The 17,326-nt window shown below is 41.3% G+C and overlaps 1 protein-coding gene across 3 annotated transcripts in view; it reads left to right on the top strand.

Moving 5' to 3' along the window:
- CEP170 (centrosomal protein 170) overlaps positions 1-9,486 on the top strand; it is a 598,101-nt gene extending 588,615 nt beyond the window's left edge. For all 3 annotated transcript variants that reach the window (XM_086926848.1, XM_086926849.1, XM_086926850.1), the window contains one exon: positions 8,519-9,486. In XM_086926848.1, the coding sequence (XP_086782974.1) occupies positions 8,519-8,805 (287 nt within the window). In that variant the 3' untranslated portion in view covers positions 8,806-9,486. The remainder of the gene's footprint in view (positions 1-8,518) is intronic.
- Positions 9,487-17,326: the final 7,840 nt, after the last annotated feature.

Consider the following 17,326-nt stretch of genomic DNA (forward strand, 5'->3'; position numbering starts at 1 on the left):
CCCAGTCTGTTGAAGTCACCCAACAAGATGAGGGAGCATCAGCATTCGATGCCTGGCTCCGTGGTTGAGCTTGTGCCTAAACTATCTCCGCATCTCCACGAGTTTCCAAGGGCTGACGCGATCCCCACCCAACTTTGGAAATGTTATGAGGCCATGCACCTCATATTTGGGTGGCCTGTTCCGGCTGGAGTGCCTTTAAACCCTGTGGGCTCAAGTGGGGCCCCTACTGGTCTTCCTCTGGTGGGTTCTCCCCCGGCACCAGTCGGGCCTTTTGGATCCATGGATGGATTCGGATCAGCACTGGTCGAGCCACCTTGACTTTCACTGGCGCCGGCTCGACTGCCGATGTCCCTGGTGCCCACTGGCGTCACAATCCCTTTAATCATTCCTGCATCCCTGACTCCAATGCAGAGCCGGATGGGTGTCGTCCGACGCCGGCTCTGACATGGCACACCACCCAGGCCGGCGTCCGTGCCCTATTCCTTTGGGTTAGCACTGGAGGATGATTGGGAAGGGCCACTGGACCCTGATGAATACCATCCTCTAGATGCCATTGAAGATACCTGGTGTGAGGATTTGGCAGATGCCAGTGGACTGGTTACTTCCCCAGATACTGGCTTGGTATCTCCTACTACCATGGCTACGGAAAAAGAAGCCTCATTGACCGTGGTTGTGAGGAGGGCGGCTAACGTGCTAGACCTTCAGCTACCCACTGTGGCTGTCAAGACAAATGTTTTGAGTTAAGTGCTTCAGCCTGCAGTCACCCCATCCAAACTGCTTCTCCCGTTTAATAAAGCCTTCATGGAGGTCCTACTCAGGGTTTGGTCCAAGTCCTGCACACAAGCTTCTGTGAATAGGTAATCGCTCCACCCCGAGGAACACCTGTTTCCTCATAACACACCCCACGCTGGAGAGCTTGTTAGTCGAAGCCTTCACTTCCAAATTAAATCCTGGTACATTCCCTTTCAATCCCCCGGACAGGTAATCCAAGAGGATGGATACTTTGGGATAGATGACGTACTCTTCCGTCATCCTGGCATTGCGGGTGAACACCACATGCCTTTAGTTTGACGCTCCTACTTACTCTGGGACTCTGTTGTACAGGTGCTGCCTATGGTCTCTGAGGAAGCCTGAGACATACTCACTAGGCAGAATGATTTAATCATCGTGGACTTAACAACGTCATGTCTGGCTGAGGACGACTGCCTTTCCTAGGGTTGTCCTGGCTTCACTCATTGACATGCCCTTTGATGACTCCTGTCTGTTTAGAGACGAGGCAGACTTAGTGCTGGAGTGCCACAAGGACAGAAGGGCTACAGCCAGGTCCTTGGGCCTTTCCTTGGACCCTCGCCAACCACTGTCCGCCTTCCACTCCTTTCGTAGCCATGGAAGGGGCTTCCAGCCACATCTCCCAGCTCAGCCACCACAGCCAGCAGACTTCACATATTTTGCGTGGACGAGGACGTAGCACCCACAGGCCTCGTGGGTCAGAGAGCGAGTGGTATTTCCAGTCTCCCCACCTGGCAGCCTCCAAGTCCCTTTAGATTGCTACTTATCCATCATTGGCACCCTGTGATAGGCAGGATATGCCATCACCTACACTACTGGAGGTCGATAACATCCGACCGCTGGGTTCTCTACATTGTCCAAAGGTGAATCCTCCCCTTTGTGATTACCCCTCCACCCATGTAACCTACTTGCGACAGACTAATGGAGGACCACATCTCAATACTGCGCTAGGAAGTGCAGACTCTCTTGGCCAAGGGAGCCATAGAGAGGGTGCCGGCATATCAGAAATAGGTTGTGGTTGTTATTCTCACTACTGTCTCATGCTCAAAAAGAACAGAGCCCTTCCTCCTATCCTAGACTTACGCTCTCTCAATTTCTTTCTGAAAAAGAAAAAATTCAAAATGCTCATGCTTGTTCAAGTCCTGTCTGCCCTGTACCAGTGAGACTGGATAGTAGCATTGGACTTGCAGGACTCTTACTTCCATATTCCTGTTCTGCCTGTCCACAGACATTATGTGCAGTTCACGGTGGTCCACAAGCACTTTGTTTGCCATGCTTCCTTTTGGCCTTACCAGTACCTCTTTGTTGTTCACCAAGGTGATAGCGGTGATTGCAGCTCATCTGCGGAGATTATGGATTCCAGTTTTCCCCTTTCTCGACGACTGGCTGTTGAAGACGGGTCTACCACCTCCAGACTACAGCAAACCTTTTGCACTCGCTGGGGTTCACGAACAATGTGCTGAAGTCACATCTGATCCGGAGCTTGTATAGACATTTTGCAGTGTAGGGGTTACACTCTTGACCAACGAGTCCAGGATATTCAGACTTGATACCGATGTTTCAGCCTGAAAGCCTTTCTACCGTCCATTAGGGAAAAGCTAGAACAGGTGTTCACGGACAACACCACTGCCATGTCAAAATGCAGCAAACAAGGCGGGTGGGGTTGTACCTTTGTACATGGCTGGAGCATCAGGGCATTTTCTTGGTGGTTTAACTCCTGGCAGGCTCTCTGAACGCCATAGTAGACGACTCAACCAAAGTTGACTAGCAAGTCACGCATTGCGTCTCCACCCAGACATGGTGCAAGGTCTCTTTCAGCAGTGGGGAGAGCCTTGGTTAGATCTATTCCCCAATGCTGCGAACGCGCAATGTCAGCAGTTCGGCGTTCTGGAGTTTCTAAGGCGGCTCTCACTCAGAGACGCTTTTCTTCTCAAGTGGTTTTCCGGCCACCTGTATGCCTTTCCACCAGTACAACTCCTGCCAGAGTTCTCAGACACAACCAGGGCCCAAGCCATCCATGGGGCTCTGGACTAGGCTTGGAGGCTCTGGTATCCCAGGCTGCCACTTTAAGAAGCTTTCCTGTCGCAGCAGCAGAGGGGGGTTCTCCAACCTACCTGTCAGCGCTTCTTTTGTGGAGATTGAGCTGGGAGAGTTGACAGCTTTTGACCTTCCACCTGAAGTCTGTAATTTTATTTTGACAGCTCTGCATTCCTTCACCAAGACGGTATACTCCGCCTGCTGGAGCAAGTTTGTGGCATGGTGCACAGACAAACAGGTTGACCCTTTATCTGTACCCCTTTCCCAAGTTCCTTTGTTTATTCTTACCCTGGCCCAGCATGGCTCTGCATTGGGACTTTAAAGGTTTATTTGTCTTCTATCTCCGCTTTTCTGAAGCTGCTAGATCAGCCTTCCCTTTTCAAGTCACCTTTTGTAATAGGTACTTTAAAGGTCTTCAGCACATGTTTCCTCCAGCTCCCTTCGTTATGCCTCAATGAGGCCAAACTTTGGTTCTTATTTTTCTGATGTGCACGCGCCCTTTGAGACACTTCATTACTGTCTTCTTAAGCTCTTCACCATCAATATGGACCTTCTGGTGGCAGTTACATCTGCCCGAAGGGTCAGTGGACTGCAAGTGCTGTCATTTCTGCCTCCGTAAATTTATTTTTACCCAGACAAACTGGTCCTTCGGACTTGGGCACCCTTCTTGCCAAAGGTAGTCAACTCGTTCCACAATTACCAGTCCATCACCATGCCTACCTTTTATGCTCCGCCACACCCCTCTCCGGCTGGACCCAAAAAGAGTGTTGTTGTTCTGGACAATCAACATTTCATGGGATATGTCGAAGCTAAAAAAGGGATTGGCGTGCAGAAAAAAAACATCTCCCAATTGATTGTGTTCTGCATTAAGATCTATTAACCATTGGCCAAGAAGCAACCCCCGGAGGGCTTGCGTGCTCATTCGACCAGAACAAAGGCTGCAACCACCGCATTAGCATGCAGAGTTTTGGTCATGGACATCTGTCAGGCTGCAACGTGGGCTTCGTTGCTCATGTTCACCAATGACTACTGCCTGGACAGTCACATCCATCTGGATGGGCACTTTGCCCCATCGGTCCTGCAGGACTTGCTAGTCTAAAGCAGGTTCGCAGACCCACCTACTGGGGAATATTGCTGGGGTGTCTAGACTAAGGTAAGGAATCTGCATCTAGAAGTGTCCATCAGATGAACAAGATACTTACCTTCGGTTTTACCTTATCTGGTATAGACTCTTTCTATGTACATGAATTTGTTGTCTCCGTGCACACCTGATTTTAGCTTGGCGGTATGGTGATCAGTTACTTGTGGCGCTGTCCTTGACGCACTGTGTCTCTCAGTGCCTTCGAGTAGTCAGTTGCGTGATAATGTTATCACTAAGGGCGCGCTCCTTTAACATGAAACTAGATGGTTTCTTCACTTGCTTTTCAAGAGGGAATTCAACAATCATCAGGGTCAACCATTTAGTGTTTGAATCATTCTTTCTTTATTCGATTGGTTGGAATTCACCAATTCAAAGATTTACGTTATTCATTCAAATCATGAATTCTTAAAGGGCGTTTCATTATACCCAATGCATTTCGGGTTAACCAACTAACCCTTCGTCAGGGGTCTGTAGGAAAAAACATACAGGACCTTAGCATTCATATCATCACATATAAATATTATACATAGCTGCAGTGAGTTTAACTGAAAACAATATAATTCTTATGGGTTCAATACATGACATGTCTAGTCATATTGTGGCAAAATCAGTTCATAATATATCTAGTCATATTGCAGCAAAATCGAAAGTTCTATTGAATCTGCACACGTGATATGATGGTCTACATAAGTGAAATGCTGCGTCTGATGTTGGCGTCTATTCGCGAGTGATGTGAATGGGTACACGGAGATAGTCTTGGACGATGGCGTTTTAACGAGTGAGCGTAAGGTTAAAGTGAGGACTGTAGGAGAAAAGTAAAGTCAAGCCTCAGTCGAAATTAGATGCTCACAGGGGTTTCTTACATCAATCGGCAGTTTAAATCAAGTTAAAAACGGAGCAACACAAGGGAAACTTACTTTGTGAAACTCACTGGTCGCTTCCGGGTATGAAATCAGCTGGTTTAACGAGAAGCCTATGGCGATGCTTCTTCTAGAGTGATCAGAAGTCACATGATGCGGTGGCATGCAATGAGATGAGAAATATATGCAGGTTCGGGACCCTGTTCCTCTATATAGGCACATAAAAAAGTGAGCGTTAAAGGCTTGAAACAATATTTGCGATGCAAGTATAGTGCATCGTAACGTAGTGATATAAAACTCGGCAAGCGATGCTGGCAAGCTGTGTTACCCCGGTTACTAAAAAGCCTCATTCTGATTGGTTAAAGGTGTTGGGGCTCCCATCACGTGATGTCGCGTGTTGGTAGCCGGTGGAATAATAAAGATTTCAACACAATCTAGCTCAGATAAGGTCCCATCTGTGGGGGGCTCATGTGACTCTGCAAAATGCGATGAATTGTATATAGTGAGGCATGTGTGTGTTCACATCGCGAGTTCTGGCAACCATTCAACAGATGCAACAAATGATAATACGAGCTTCAAATGGATGAACGATCGTATTGAATTTTCATGTTTCCTATGATTAAAAAATACACCACAATTCAGCACAGCTAAGGCCACAGGCCCTTCTTGGCACAGCACACAAACTGTTGGATCTACTCAAGAGACTGAGAACATGATATTATCTTTTTTATATCATTTTTTATATCATGTATGATTTACTTTTATTGTTTAGCTTTCACCATTTGATGCTCGTATTATCATTTGTTGCAACTGTTGAATGGTTGCCAGAACTCGCAATGTGAACACACACATGCCTCACTATATACAATTCATCGCATTTTGCAGAGTCACATGAGCCCCCACAGATGGGACCTTATCTGAGATAGATCGTGTTGAAATCTTTATTATTCCACCGGCTACCGACACGCGACATCACGTGATCGGAGCCCCAACACCTTTAACCAATCACAACGAGGCGTTTTAGTAACCGAGGTAACGCAGCTTGCCAGCATCGCTTGCAGAGTTTTATATCACTACGTTACGATGCAATATACTTGCATCGCAAATATTGTTTCAAGCCTTTAACGCTCACTTTATATGTGCCTATATAGATGAACAGGGTCCCGATCCCGCATATATTTCTAATCCCATTGCATGCCGCCGTATCACGTGACTTCTGATCACTCTAGAAGAAGCATCGCCATAGGCTTCTCGTTAAAGCAGCTGATTTCATACCCGGAAGCGACCAGCGCGTTTCACAAAGTAAGTTTCCCTTGTGTTGCTCCGTTTTTAACTTGGTTTAAACTGGCGATTGATGTAAGAAACCCCTGTGAGCATCTAATTTCGACTGAGGCTTGACTTTACTTTTCTCCTACTGTCCTCACTTTAACCTTACGCTCACTCGTTAAAACGCCATCGTCCAAGACTATCTCCGTGTACCCATTCACATCACTTGCGAATAGACGCCAACATCAGACACAGCATTTCACTTATGTAGACCATCATATCACGTGTGCACATTCAATAGAACTTTCGATTTTGCTGCAATATGACTAGATATATTATGAACTGATTTTGCTACAATATGACTAGACATGTCATGTATTGGACCCATAAGAATTATACTGTTTTCAGTTAAACTCACTGCAGCTACGTATAATATTTATATGTGATGATCTGAATGCTAAGGTCCTGTATGTTTTTTCCTACAGACCCCTGACGAAGGGTTAGTTGGTTAACCCGAAATGTATTGGGTATAATGAAACGCCCTTTAAGAATTCATGATTTGAATGAATAACGTAAATCTTTGAATTGGTGAATTCCAACCAATCGAATAAGGAAAGAATGATTCAAACACTAAATGGTTGACCCTGATGATTGTTGAATTCACTCTTGAAAAGCCAGTGAAGAAACCATCTAGTTTCATGTTAAAGGAGCGCGCCCTTAGTGATAACATTATCACACAACTGACTAATACTCTTTCTAGCTACATATTCCTTACCAACCCACCCATCATCCCTGCTCTGCAAACAGAATTTTAGGTACAGGGCTGTTTTCTTTTCAGGGCCCTAGTTTCACACTCCAGTGGTCAGTGTTTTGCGTAACACCACGCTCCAGGCATGGAAGGCCGCAAAAAACTGACGTCAGCGGCCTGGGGTGGCGCCTATATAGGCACCGTGCGCGTCCCTTCTGTCAAGGATGATGCCATGCAGAGCCAAATGATACCAACTACCGGCACGCAGGGGTACTGTTCACAAAACATTTCCAGATCCAGTCTGATGCCTGTGGATTAATCTAAGGTAAGGAATGTACGGCTAGATATAGTCTCTACCAGATAAGGCATTACTGAAGGTAAGTAACTTGTTCATCAGATAATGCCAGATTTCTATGAGTAGTTCTTCAAAGTTTACTATTACTATATTGAGATGAAGCCAGTATGAGTGGTAGAACGAGCAGAGTGGAAATACACTCACCCCTTAGCAGCTGATGCTTTGATATGGTTTTCATCTCCCTCATACAGTTTTGTGTTTGTGATAGGATTATAACACAATGTCTGTTTTGTGCACTGAAAGGATGTGGAGACAGTCTAACATGAATACTGTGATCACCACAATTTACGTTTATAAATCATTCAATATGATGATGTGATGTATAAAGAAAAGAACATAGACATTTAAGGGTTTAAATTAGGTGTAATGTCTGTAGCAAGAAATGAGTTCATACCAGGTTACAGGTCACATGTTTTGGGGGTGCAGGAACGTGTTCGCATTTTGTAATGAAGTGTTTCATTGTATTTAGATTATTTGCTCAAACTGAAAAGGTTACTACTCATGGCCATATTTATTTATATGAATAACATTCATAGAGTTTCCTTTTAATCATAAAATATGCCTGCTCATGCATTAGTGATTGGAAGTAAGTAATCGTGATGGCTTGGAAGTTAGGTAATGTAAATGATAGGATTGTACACATTAATGTGATCTTAAAAGATGAAATTGGTCTATCAAAAGATGAAATGCAATGAGAAATTTGATAACTTGTTGTTAGCCATTAAGTGTATCAGCTTATATTTTGTGGTTGTGTCTGTTTCTTTTTCACTACCTCTCAATCCTCAGTGTGTTTCTTTTCAATAAAACATACTTTTGTGCCTAGGATTGTTTGATATAGCCAAGTAGTTGTAGTTTTTTTTTTAAATGCAGTTTCAAAATAGTATACAGTCTTCAAGCTTCTTTGGCCGTTAATCTCAATTGTTTATGCACCTATATTGGACCCTAATAGATATATTTTGAAAAAAATAAGTAATTTAATTTTAAATTGATAAAACACTAAGCAATTAACAGTCAAACATACTTTGAAGCTAACCTGACACTGTACAAAAAATAAATGAATTCTCAAAAAGTACATGTTTTTGATGATGTGCCTATGTTGTAATTATCGGTAGAAGTTAGAAGCACCATATACATACGTATAAGACGTAATGTTTTGCAAAGGCAAAATCATATTTCAACACTTCTTGGCTTGCTGTCCACACTTGTCAGTGTTTGCTGTTTTTAGTATTTGGTTCTTTACAACTAAATGCATTCTTCTTTATAACTCAAGCATGTTGAATTGCAACTTTGAATCATAATCAGTATATCCATTTTTTTTTAAGTGATCAATGCAATGATTGACCCTGATGGTACATTGGACGCTCTGAACAGTTTGGGATTTAGCAGCTCTATTCTTCCATGCCAGCCTAAGCAGCGGTCCAGTCCTAAAGCTCATTCTGTCCGTGCACCAGCACAAACTCACTGTCAAACAGAAACCACAGTTATCCGGCCTGCCATGATATCCACGTCATCGGAATTTGGAAGTATTGAATCTGAAACTGACTTCAGCATTCACTTCAATCGATTTAACCCTGATGGGGAGGAAGAGGATACCACTTTACATGGATAATATTAAATATATCTGTAGAACTTTTATTACCTAATGGTTGTGAATAACTCATACACCAGTGTTGACCCCATGGGTACTACTACCACTTGGTCCACTGCAGCTATGTCGTTCATCTTCTTGCCTTGTTTTTAAGAGCTTATAACATGTAAAACGATAAGAGCCAATAGCTCAGCTGGAAAAAAATATATATTTTGACAGTTAACAATTTTCAAATAATTTATGTATCTTCCTTGTGTTCTTGAATAACACATATAATGGAAAATCAAGGCTGTCTCCCTGTGAATTCATCTAATTGTGACTGCCTCTCATGTGATCTCCACGTCTCAAAATGTTATTTAAAAATAAATGACTGATGACAAAAGAAATTACAAATGAAAGCTGGGACAGACTAACAATACAGGTAAATTTACACATCTGTGGTCTGGTGTATAATATATTTTTGATGTTTTATTTGAAATGGAAAATGTCAAACTAATGAACACTGGTTTCATATTTCTAATTCACAAACATTTCCTGTTGATTCATAACTTTGATCTTTTAAAAGTTATATATGGATGCAAATGCTTACAGTGTCCTTTGCAGAATTGACACTTTACAGATTTTCTAAGCAGGAATGTTCTGCTTTGTAGACAACCTTGTAGTAGCCATTTATGATCCCAATTTTTCTCCAAAAAAAAGAAATCAGATGTTCCCACACTACGTGCTCTAATATGTACCTATGTAACACACATTTGTATAGATCTAGGAAAATATTTGCTGGTGTTTTTGTCTTAGCCATTTATCTGTTGTATTTTGCGGACAGGTCTCCTTGGAGGTGCATTGACACTTAATATACAAGGTTAGATAGTCTTCATTAACAACTCAGTCATGTTTGTTAACATTTAAGATCTCTTCTGTAAATTATATAAAGTTGTTGTGCGGTAGGTTGGCATGGGGGTTACCAAGTATGAGCTATGTTTGCACTAAACTCTTGCCATGATTGGTACAATAGACAAGCATACCTGTACATGATTAACAAGCTAACAATCATTTCATGTACATAAGATAGTATCAGTTAAACTTGTTTTAAGATAAAAAAACACTTTTGAATGTTTCAATGATGCCTAAGTTAGGTTCATAACTGTGTTGCTGTTTATACATACATAAATATTCTGTGTTCAAATATTTGTTAAAATGTAAAATAAAATTATTTCCTTGCAGGGTCATGGGACACTGTATAGATGTAGTAAACAAACATAAACCCAAGTTTCATAATTCCTACACCAAGATTATATCTGCAATTTATTTGCATATACCGTTAAAAACACTTTCCTGAGCTAATTAGTAGTTGATTTGGGAACGGTCATTCAGATAATTGGGTGTATTAGTCATGCTGTAAAGTGATTTGATGGTGGCAAAAAAGTAACACTCCCAAGCAAAGGAGTAATTTATGTAAATTTTTTGGACCTTGTATACTAAAGCCCCCTTCCTCTAAGTTATGCGATAAAGACTCTGATAAGTGATTTATTCTAGAGTACACTAACTAATCCTCATGTATTATCCCGGATAAGAAAAAGTTAGATGCTGAACAAGCAAGACTAGCAAATGACCTCTTGTTACTAAAGCATTGTAATATGGAGGAAATGTATTTGTGTTTAATATATAACAATAAACTGGAATTTTCCTTTTTTCATTGTCTGTCTTAGAGGAGAGAAATACAATTTGGCATATGTTACTTTCTGTAAAGGTTCAGCAATAATCCTATAATTATTTTGTTTTCAGCATCTTTTTTCAATGTTTAAACTGTACAGAATTTCAGAAGTCATTGAACATATTTAATTTTATAACTTTGACCAGTTAATAAATGCTGTAAAGAAAAATGTATTATGGATCTTATTTTTGCTGAAAGTTAAATAAAATGTAATGAGAAGTCTTAAAAAATGCTCACTACTTGAGCACCAGAAACCTGAAATGTGCCACTTGGAGGAGTTGTTGTTAATATGAGCTTTAAAAGCTCACTAAGCAAAAAAATAAAAAGTTTGTTAAATAAAAAGTCGATTTGTTAGAAAATGAATAGCATTATTAAAATTAAAAAAACTCCTTTTGCATTGATTTGAGGTATTTCTCTGCCACTGGGATTTGACATTCAGAAGTTATGAAAATAAATGTTTGTTCTCGATTTCATACACGTGTTGTAGAATAAACATTTTGCATTTATGTTATGCCCTCTTTGTTTTATATGAAAACATTATTATCCTTTATTTATTTTTGTTATATTTTGTTTTATACGTTTCTTTTGTTACGTGCATTTTCAGCTCCATTTCTAAATAAAATTTCTGGAACTTAATAAGCAATGTGTATGCTACCTTTTTCCTATAAATATAGTTTTTGTTATGCTTTTTTTTAAATTGTATCATTTTTTGTAACATATACTGTATAGCACAACCTGCATTGGTACACACACAAAATGAAAGGATGATAAATATCAGAAAACGAACTCACTTGTGGATAGTGTACACTTTATGGTAGTTTTGTAAACTCATTTTTTAAGACATTGTTCATTACGGAAAGAAGTACATGGTTGGTACTATTTTCCCACTACACTCAATGTCCTGCCCCACCACATTCTGGTCATCCTTGCACTCTTGTCATTGTATCTTGCTGTCAGGTGAATACTGGGCCCTCTTTTGCAATCACTATTTGGACCAATTTGTGTTACACTGTTTAAAACACCATTATCCTTTTATTTTTTTTAATGTTTTTTGACGTGCATATTATCAGCTCCATTTCTAAAGACACTTTCCAGAACCTTAAATGAAAATGTGCATGCCTACATTTTTGTATTGGAACACATTTCTTCTTAGCATTTTGTTTACTTTTTATTTTATAATGGTGTATGACATGCATGCCCCCCAACAAATACCACATTTGAGTGTTGTACAAATATAACGAAAGCATGAAAAGGTATCCAAAGCCTTGAAATCAGAGCAGTTGCCACATTGTGGTTCATTCATAAACTGTTTATGTATGATGTGACTTTTAAAAACAGGATTGCTTTCATTTTTGTAATACTTCAAATGCCTAGTGAAGTCAAGTTACGTGTCCATCTAGCCGACAAATGAGAGCTGAAAATTGATTTGCAATCATCATCATTCCTTTCCCAATATGGAGCTTTCTAACCCATCCATTTTACTTTGAGGTTTCTTATTTACTTCTACACTGTGCTCTCCCACTCTGACCAAAGACAAACAAAAGAAAAAATCTGGCATTTTTTTTATTTCTCGCTCTCTCATTTATGTCACTTTAAAAGCATACTCTATTAGTACCACGCTAAACAAAGAGATTGTGATACTTTGTACAATGCTACACAGCCAGTCTTAAGGTTCTTTCTCTGTGGATTTTTCATGCCTATGCTTTCTATAGTATTTGATGTAGGATCAAAACAGACTTATTGAAAAATCTGAAATCCTCTTGAATCGGAGCTTCATATGCTGTCCCTGAGGGTACATAGAAAGGGGACCCTTGTTTGGCACAAAAAGAGGTTCTAGACAAGTTGGATATCAAGGCTGTGGACAGAATGTATGCACATTTTATTTTTTCGCACTTTTTAGTGTGTACACATTAATTGTTCTCATGTATGATCTACAATTATTCTTTGGTTAATGAGCAAGCGTTGTTTTCTTAGTTTTAGTCTTTCCTATACTTGTGAAATACAAACATTGTTGGCATTACACCATTCCAAGCTTGGTTTAGCTCTCTTGTGTTCCCTTCAAATAATGTTTCTTGTTGGGATATGTGCTCAGGTGTCATTGTTTAACAGCCTTATCCACCCTTTTGAAATCTTAATATTTCCAAGATGTTATCCTGAATTGAATTTGTAGAAAGGTAATGTTGGTAGTTGGTAGTTTAAAGAATCGAGAAATGCTAGTAATAGGCTTTATTAATGAATCTAGCCTAGTTTTTCTCTGATATCCGTAAACATGAATCCCAAATGAACAAAGGTAATATTGAAGAAAATAATAGAATATAAAGTTAATATAATTTGGCATTTTTTATCACTAGAGCAATTCAACATTGATCATAAAGGACTTTACAGGTAAATTATGAATAGTGTAAAGGTTAGGAAAAGAGGTAGAATTAGGGCTAGAGATGGAATTGCGGATCTGGAAATAAGCAATGGTTAAAACTAGGAGTTTACATCAGACAAGTTTTAGATTAACCTAATATAAAATCGAACAATTGTTGCTGTAGTTTCTTGACTAATGGGTAGTTGGAATATTCTTTATTATGGTATTTGTCATTTTCATATAGATCACTTCAAAGTCACTTATTGATATGGATAATGGAACCAGTTAAAAAGATGTATAATCTGCTGTGCATTTTCGTTTTACTTAATTGTTTTCCATCATAAATAGAAAGTAGAAATCCAAAGTGTTTTATACTTATGTTGACTTTATATGTTTTTCTAGCATTAAATCCACTGGAATCTGCAATGCCCTAGTACTTGAACTGCTTTGATGTCCAATATGTTCATAAATGCATTAGTGAAAATCCCTCTTGTGTCCCAGTGAAAATATGGTTTATTAGTTGAGATAGAATGGTGTTCACCTTAAGTAATAGTCACTCTTCTGTTGGGTACAGTCAACAGTTTCAGTACTTTAAACCTAAGCTCAATCACTAGTAGCTGTGGCACAGTCCGGCTTAACATAACGAAAACGTGTAAAATATTTAGAAGAAACAAGTCAAAAACACAACATGATAAAAATCTCCTCCAATTTATAAAAAAGAGTAAAATTAAATTAACAAAATGACAAGTGAAAATAGCTAAAAAAACAAAAACCGCCTATGGTAGTCAATGGTTGCGGTAGACCAGGACCGTGATGGAGCATGGGTTGAATATAACAAGTTGATTAGCCCCTTTAGAGCCTGGAAGTAAGGAAGTTGAAAAAAAAGTTTTAAGTCTAAATTTGAAAGGGGACTATGTCATATTTCTGAGGAGAAACCTTTGTCCACGTGGGACAAACCTGAAATTCAGTATCACACCATCCAGATACTTTTCATGGTTAGTCCCCTTGAAACTCAGGACTAAACGTTTTTTAAAACGTTCCCCAACTTCTGAAGGTGCACAACCACAGGAGTAAACTTCTAAGGCCTCTAGATCTCAGAGGAAGTACTTAGAGACTCTCAGGGTGTCAGGCAGGGGGTGACAGTCCACATCCAGTTACTACTGTTCTGCTGGGATTTAAAAATTATGTCTTCAGACTTTTTATGTTCCTGGAGCCATCCAGAGGATCAGCCTTATGATCCATGGAGATCTTTCTGACCTTGAATTTCAAGTGGAAGGGTTCCAATGTCCTCACATCCTTCTCACCGGTTATAGCTGCAAAGCGATGAAGGTTTAGTCTGCCTGGTGTACTTTTGCAAGTCCAGCAGTGTCCTTTTGAAGGTGCTTTGGGGTGCCACATTTATGGTTGGGTGGGTGGGGGTGACTCCTGGGCACTCCCTACCCAATACGGTAAAAGTTGCCAGTGGCAACGCTAGCCACTTTTTAAATGGTTTCTGTTTGCCTTACTGCAAAGTGGCCCAAAATGACCATGTGCCAGGCTGTTTTCACATTGGCAAAAGTCTTCGACCACACTAAACTTGGGCTGTTAGGGCTGGGGATGTGAGTGATAGTAATATAAGAGATCACCAGGGTCATCCCAGCACTATCAGTTGTGCTTCTTTTAAAACAGGCACTGTACTCATAACAGACCCAGAGATAGAAGTCAGGTTGCCCCAACACTGGGTGCTTCAGCAACCATACATAGACTACCCAAGAATATTCTTGGCATGCTTTTCTGTCTTTTTTAAGTGCACCCCAGGTGTTACATTTGGCTCAACAGACCAGTCGAATAGTATTTGACACTGTAGTGGCAAAAAGGATGTCCGCAACCACCACTCTGAATATTCAGTGGCGTTCCAACGAGTCCTTTCTGCCCATTCAGGTCAGCGTATTGTTTGCTCCTGGGGGGGCATTTCTTACCTCTTTCACGCCTGTGTCTGGCATTGGACACAGGTTGAAAGCTGGCAGGGGCGTATGCCATTGAACCTTTTTTGCAGTTCAAGAAGGTAAAGGATAACTTTCTAAAAGTGATTTTTACCTAATAATAGCCATCACCTGCTACATTGCTGGGCACTACAACAAACGCACTGGTCTTGTGCATTCCCGGAGTTTCTGTGCGTGGCTGGAGCGTTTCGCACAGTTTCTTGTGAACCCAGTTGCGCTGCAGCTGCCTGACAGAGATAGTCTGGATCCTTTTGGACGTCCCTTTGGGTGCAGCAGTTAGCGAGGGCCGCAGTATCAGCCGCGCACTTCCAGTCTGCTGGGTGTCGACGGATTGATCGGGCTCCCGTGGAACAAAGTGGCAGCATTTCTGCTGTCCTGCCCGTCCGCCTTTGTGGTGGAGCCCCGCCATTGTCGGATTGCTCTTTGCCTACGATTGCGAGGAGCACTGTGGGACTCTTGTCTGCTGCTCACGGAGAAGCATTATTGCAGAACCCTTGCCACGGATCAAAGGGTGAGTCTGTTTCCTTCTCTTGCTTTGACCCCCTTTGGAAACGGCCTCCCAGATCTGTGCAATGTTTTAAGGCATGTTGACCACAACACTCAAAAGGAATATTTTCCTGATTGAAAGGTCTGTGCCCCCAACAGTTGGTTGATTTTATCATGTTATTACGTGTGTGCTCATACGGTTGATGTCAGCGCTTGAGGACTGTAACTCTGGCTGATTTGTCCTTTTGTTTGCCGTTTTCAAGTGTGGTGGCTTAGCTTAACAAGAGCCATCCTCCATCTTAAGGCTCTCTCGTTCCATGCCTACCTTGAAGACCTCTGAAGTATGGTGCCCATCTCGCAGATTAACTGATACTGACATAAGACTATGGATCTAGTCCTGCATTGAAAGGAAAGGAGGACTTTGTGCATCCTCACATGGCAGTCAAAAGAAAGGCTGGACTTTTCACTGTCCAACCTGATACTGCATTAAAAGAAAGGTAGGATTATTCTTTTTGGATCCTCCGAATGAACGGCCATATTGTAATGTTGTTTTCTGTGTTGCCTAACATTGACTAGTAAGTTTCTCCGATCCTGTACTGTCTCCTTGAAGATGTGCATGACTATCAGGTCCTATTCCAACTTGTCCACTCCTTGGATTAGTAGTGCTCTCTGTTCGTAACAGGACGTCAATTACATATTGATGCTGAATGGAAATCTGACTAGCAAGGCTACGTATATATTTACACACAATTATTTGTCCCATTTCAATCCTCCCTCTTCCCTACTTAAAAACCTACACCCTTCTCACCTTTGCTTCCCTGCCTCCATGTTTCCAAAGAACACCCTCCCCAACGACTACAGGTTGTCACTAGCGGTCATTACTTATTCAAGACTGTTTAACCTCCTAACCTATCCAGATACTCGGCTAAGAACTTCAAACATTATATTCTCAATCGCTACCCCAAAACACTTGTCTCTGATGCCTACTTTGCACCTCTAAAGGCATTGTGGTTAACAACCTAATCTTCTATACTAACAGAAGAGCCTGAGGAGGAGAGTCCTAACTAACATGGTCTGCTCCAATCCGGTAAGAAAAAAACACACAGCTGCAGAATAACCATAATTCCCTCATCAGACATAAATGCTGATTTCTCAGTTTCTATTTACAACAACCGGAATATCCTCTTACAAGCTTCGGACCAAATTCTGGATCAATTTTACAAACTCTTTATGAATAAAAAAAGTAATTTGGCTAACACTAGATCACTCGCCCCAACAAATCAGAGTCACTCAACCACGCAGAAATCCCTTGCCTCACCCACCACCTCCTCCACCTCTATCTCACTTACTTTGGACTCAAAATGACCAGTCCCCTAGCACTAACAATGAAACCAGTGTAGACGGGCCTAGGCCTTGGACCTCAATAAAAGTCTGCCCTAATTCCCATGTAATGGACCTGCGCTCAACTAATACCCCCATGTCACTAATACCTAATCCTCACCCCTGTAAAACGTCCAGCATTAACAATGTAGCGATCCTGAGTTACACTCGCTATCCTTCCTCCCCACCCTCGCCTTGTGGGGCACCCAACCCATCCACCATGCCCCCTAACCATTGGAGCTCTACTGCCCCTCAACACAGGAAGCCCATTGATGACTACCCTTTCACCTAGGAGTAAACTTGCCTTCTCCTGCTACTCAGATATCATAGTTACACTGTGCTCACCCCCCTGTAACAATAAATAACAGCATTGTAGATAACGACGTCTACTAACCACCCCTCCTCTACATCACCCTCACTTCAAGGAGCACTCCACTCACCCACTGTGTTGTCCAGCACCTGGCACTCAACTGCCCAACAGCATAAAAGACCCGTTGACGAAATGTGTAGAAAACCACTTCACTCCTATCTTCATTGTGCCACCTCCAGGACATCAATCACTAGCCCCCAACCTCCTAAAACCCCCACATCTACTTACACCCAAAACTATGAGGAACCTACATTGCC

Source organism: Lissotriton vulgaris, chromosome 6 (genome assembly GCF_964263255.1).
Source record: "Lissotriton vulgaris chromosome 6, aLisVul1.2, whole genome shotgun sequence".
Taxonomy (NCBI): domain Eukaryota; kingdom Metazoa; phylum Chordata; class Amphibia; order Caudata; family Salamandridae; genus Lissotriton; species Lissotriton vulgaris.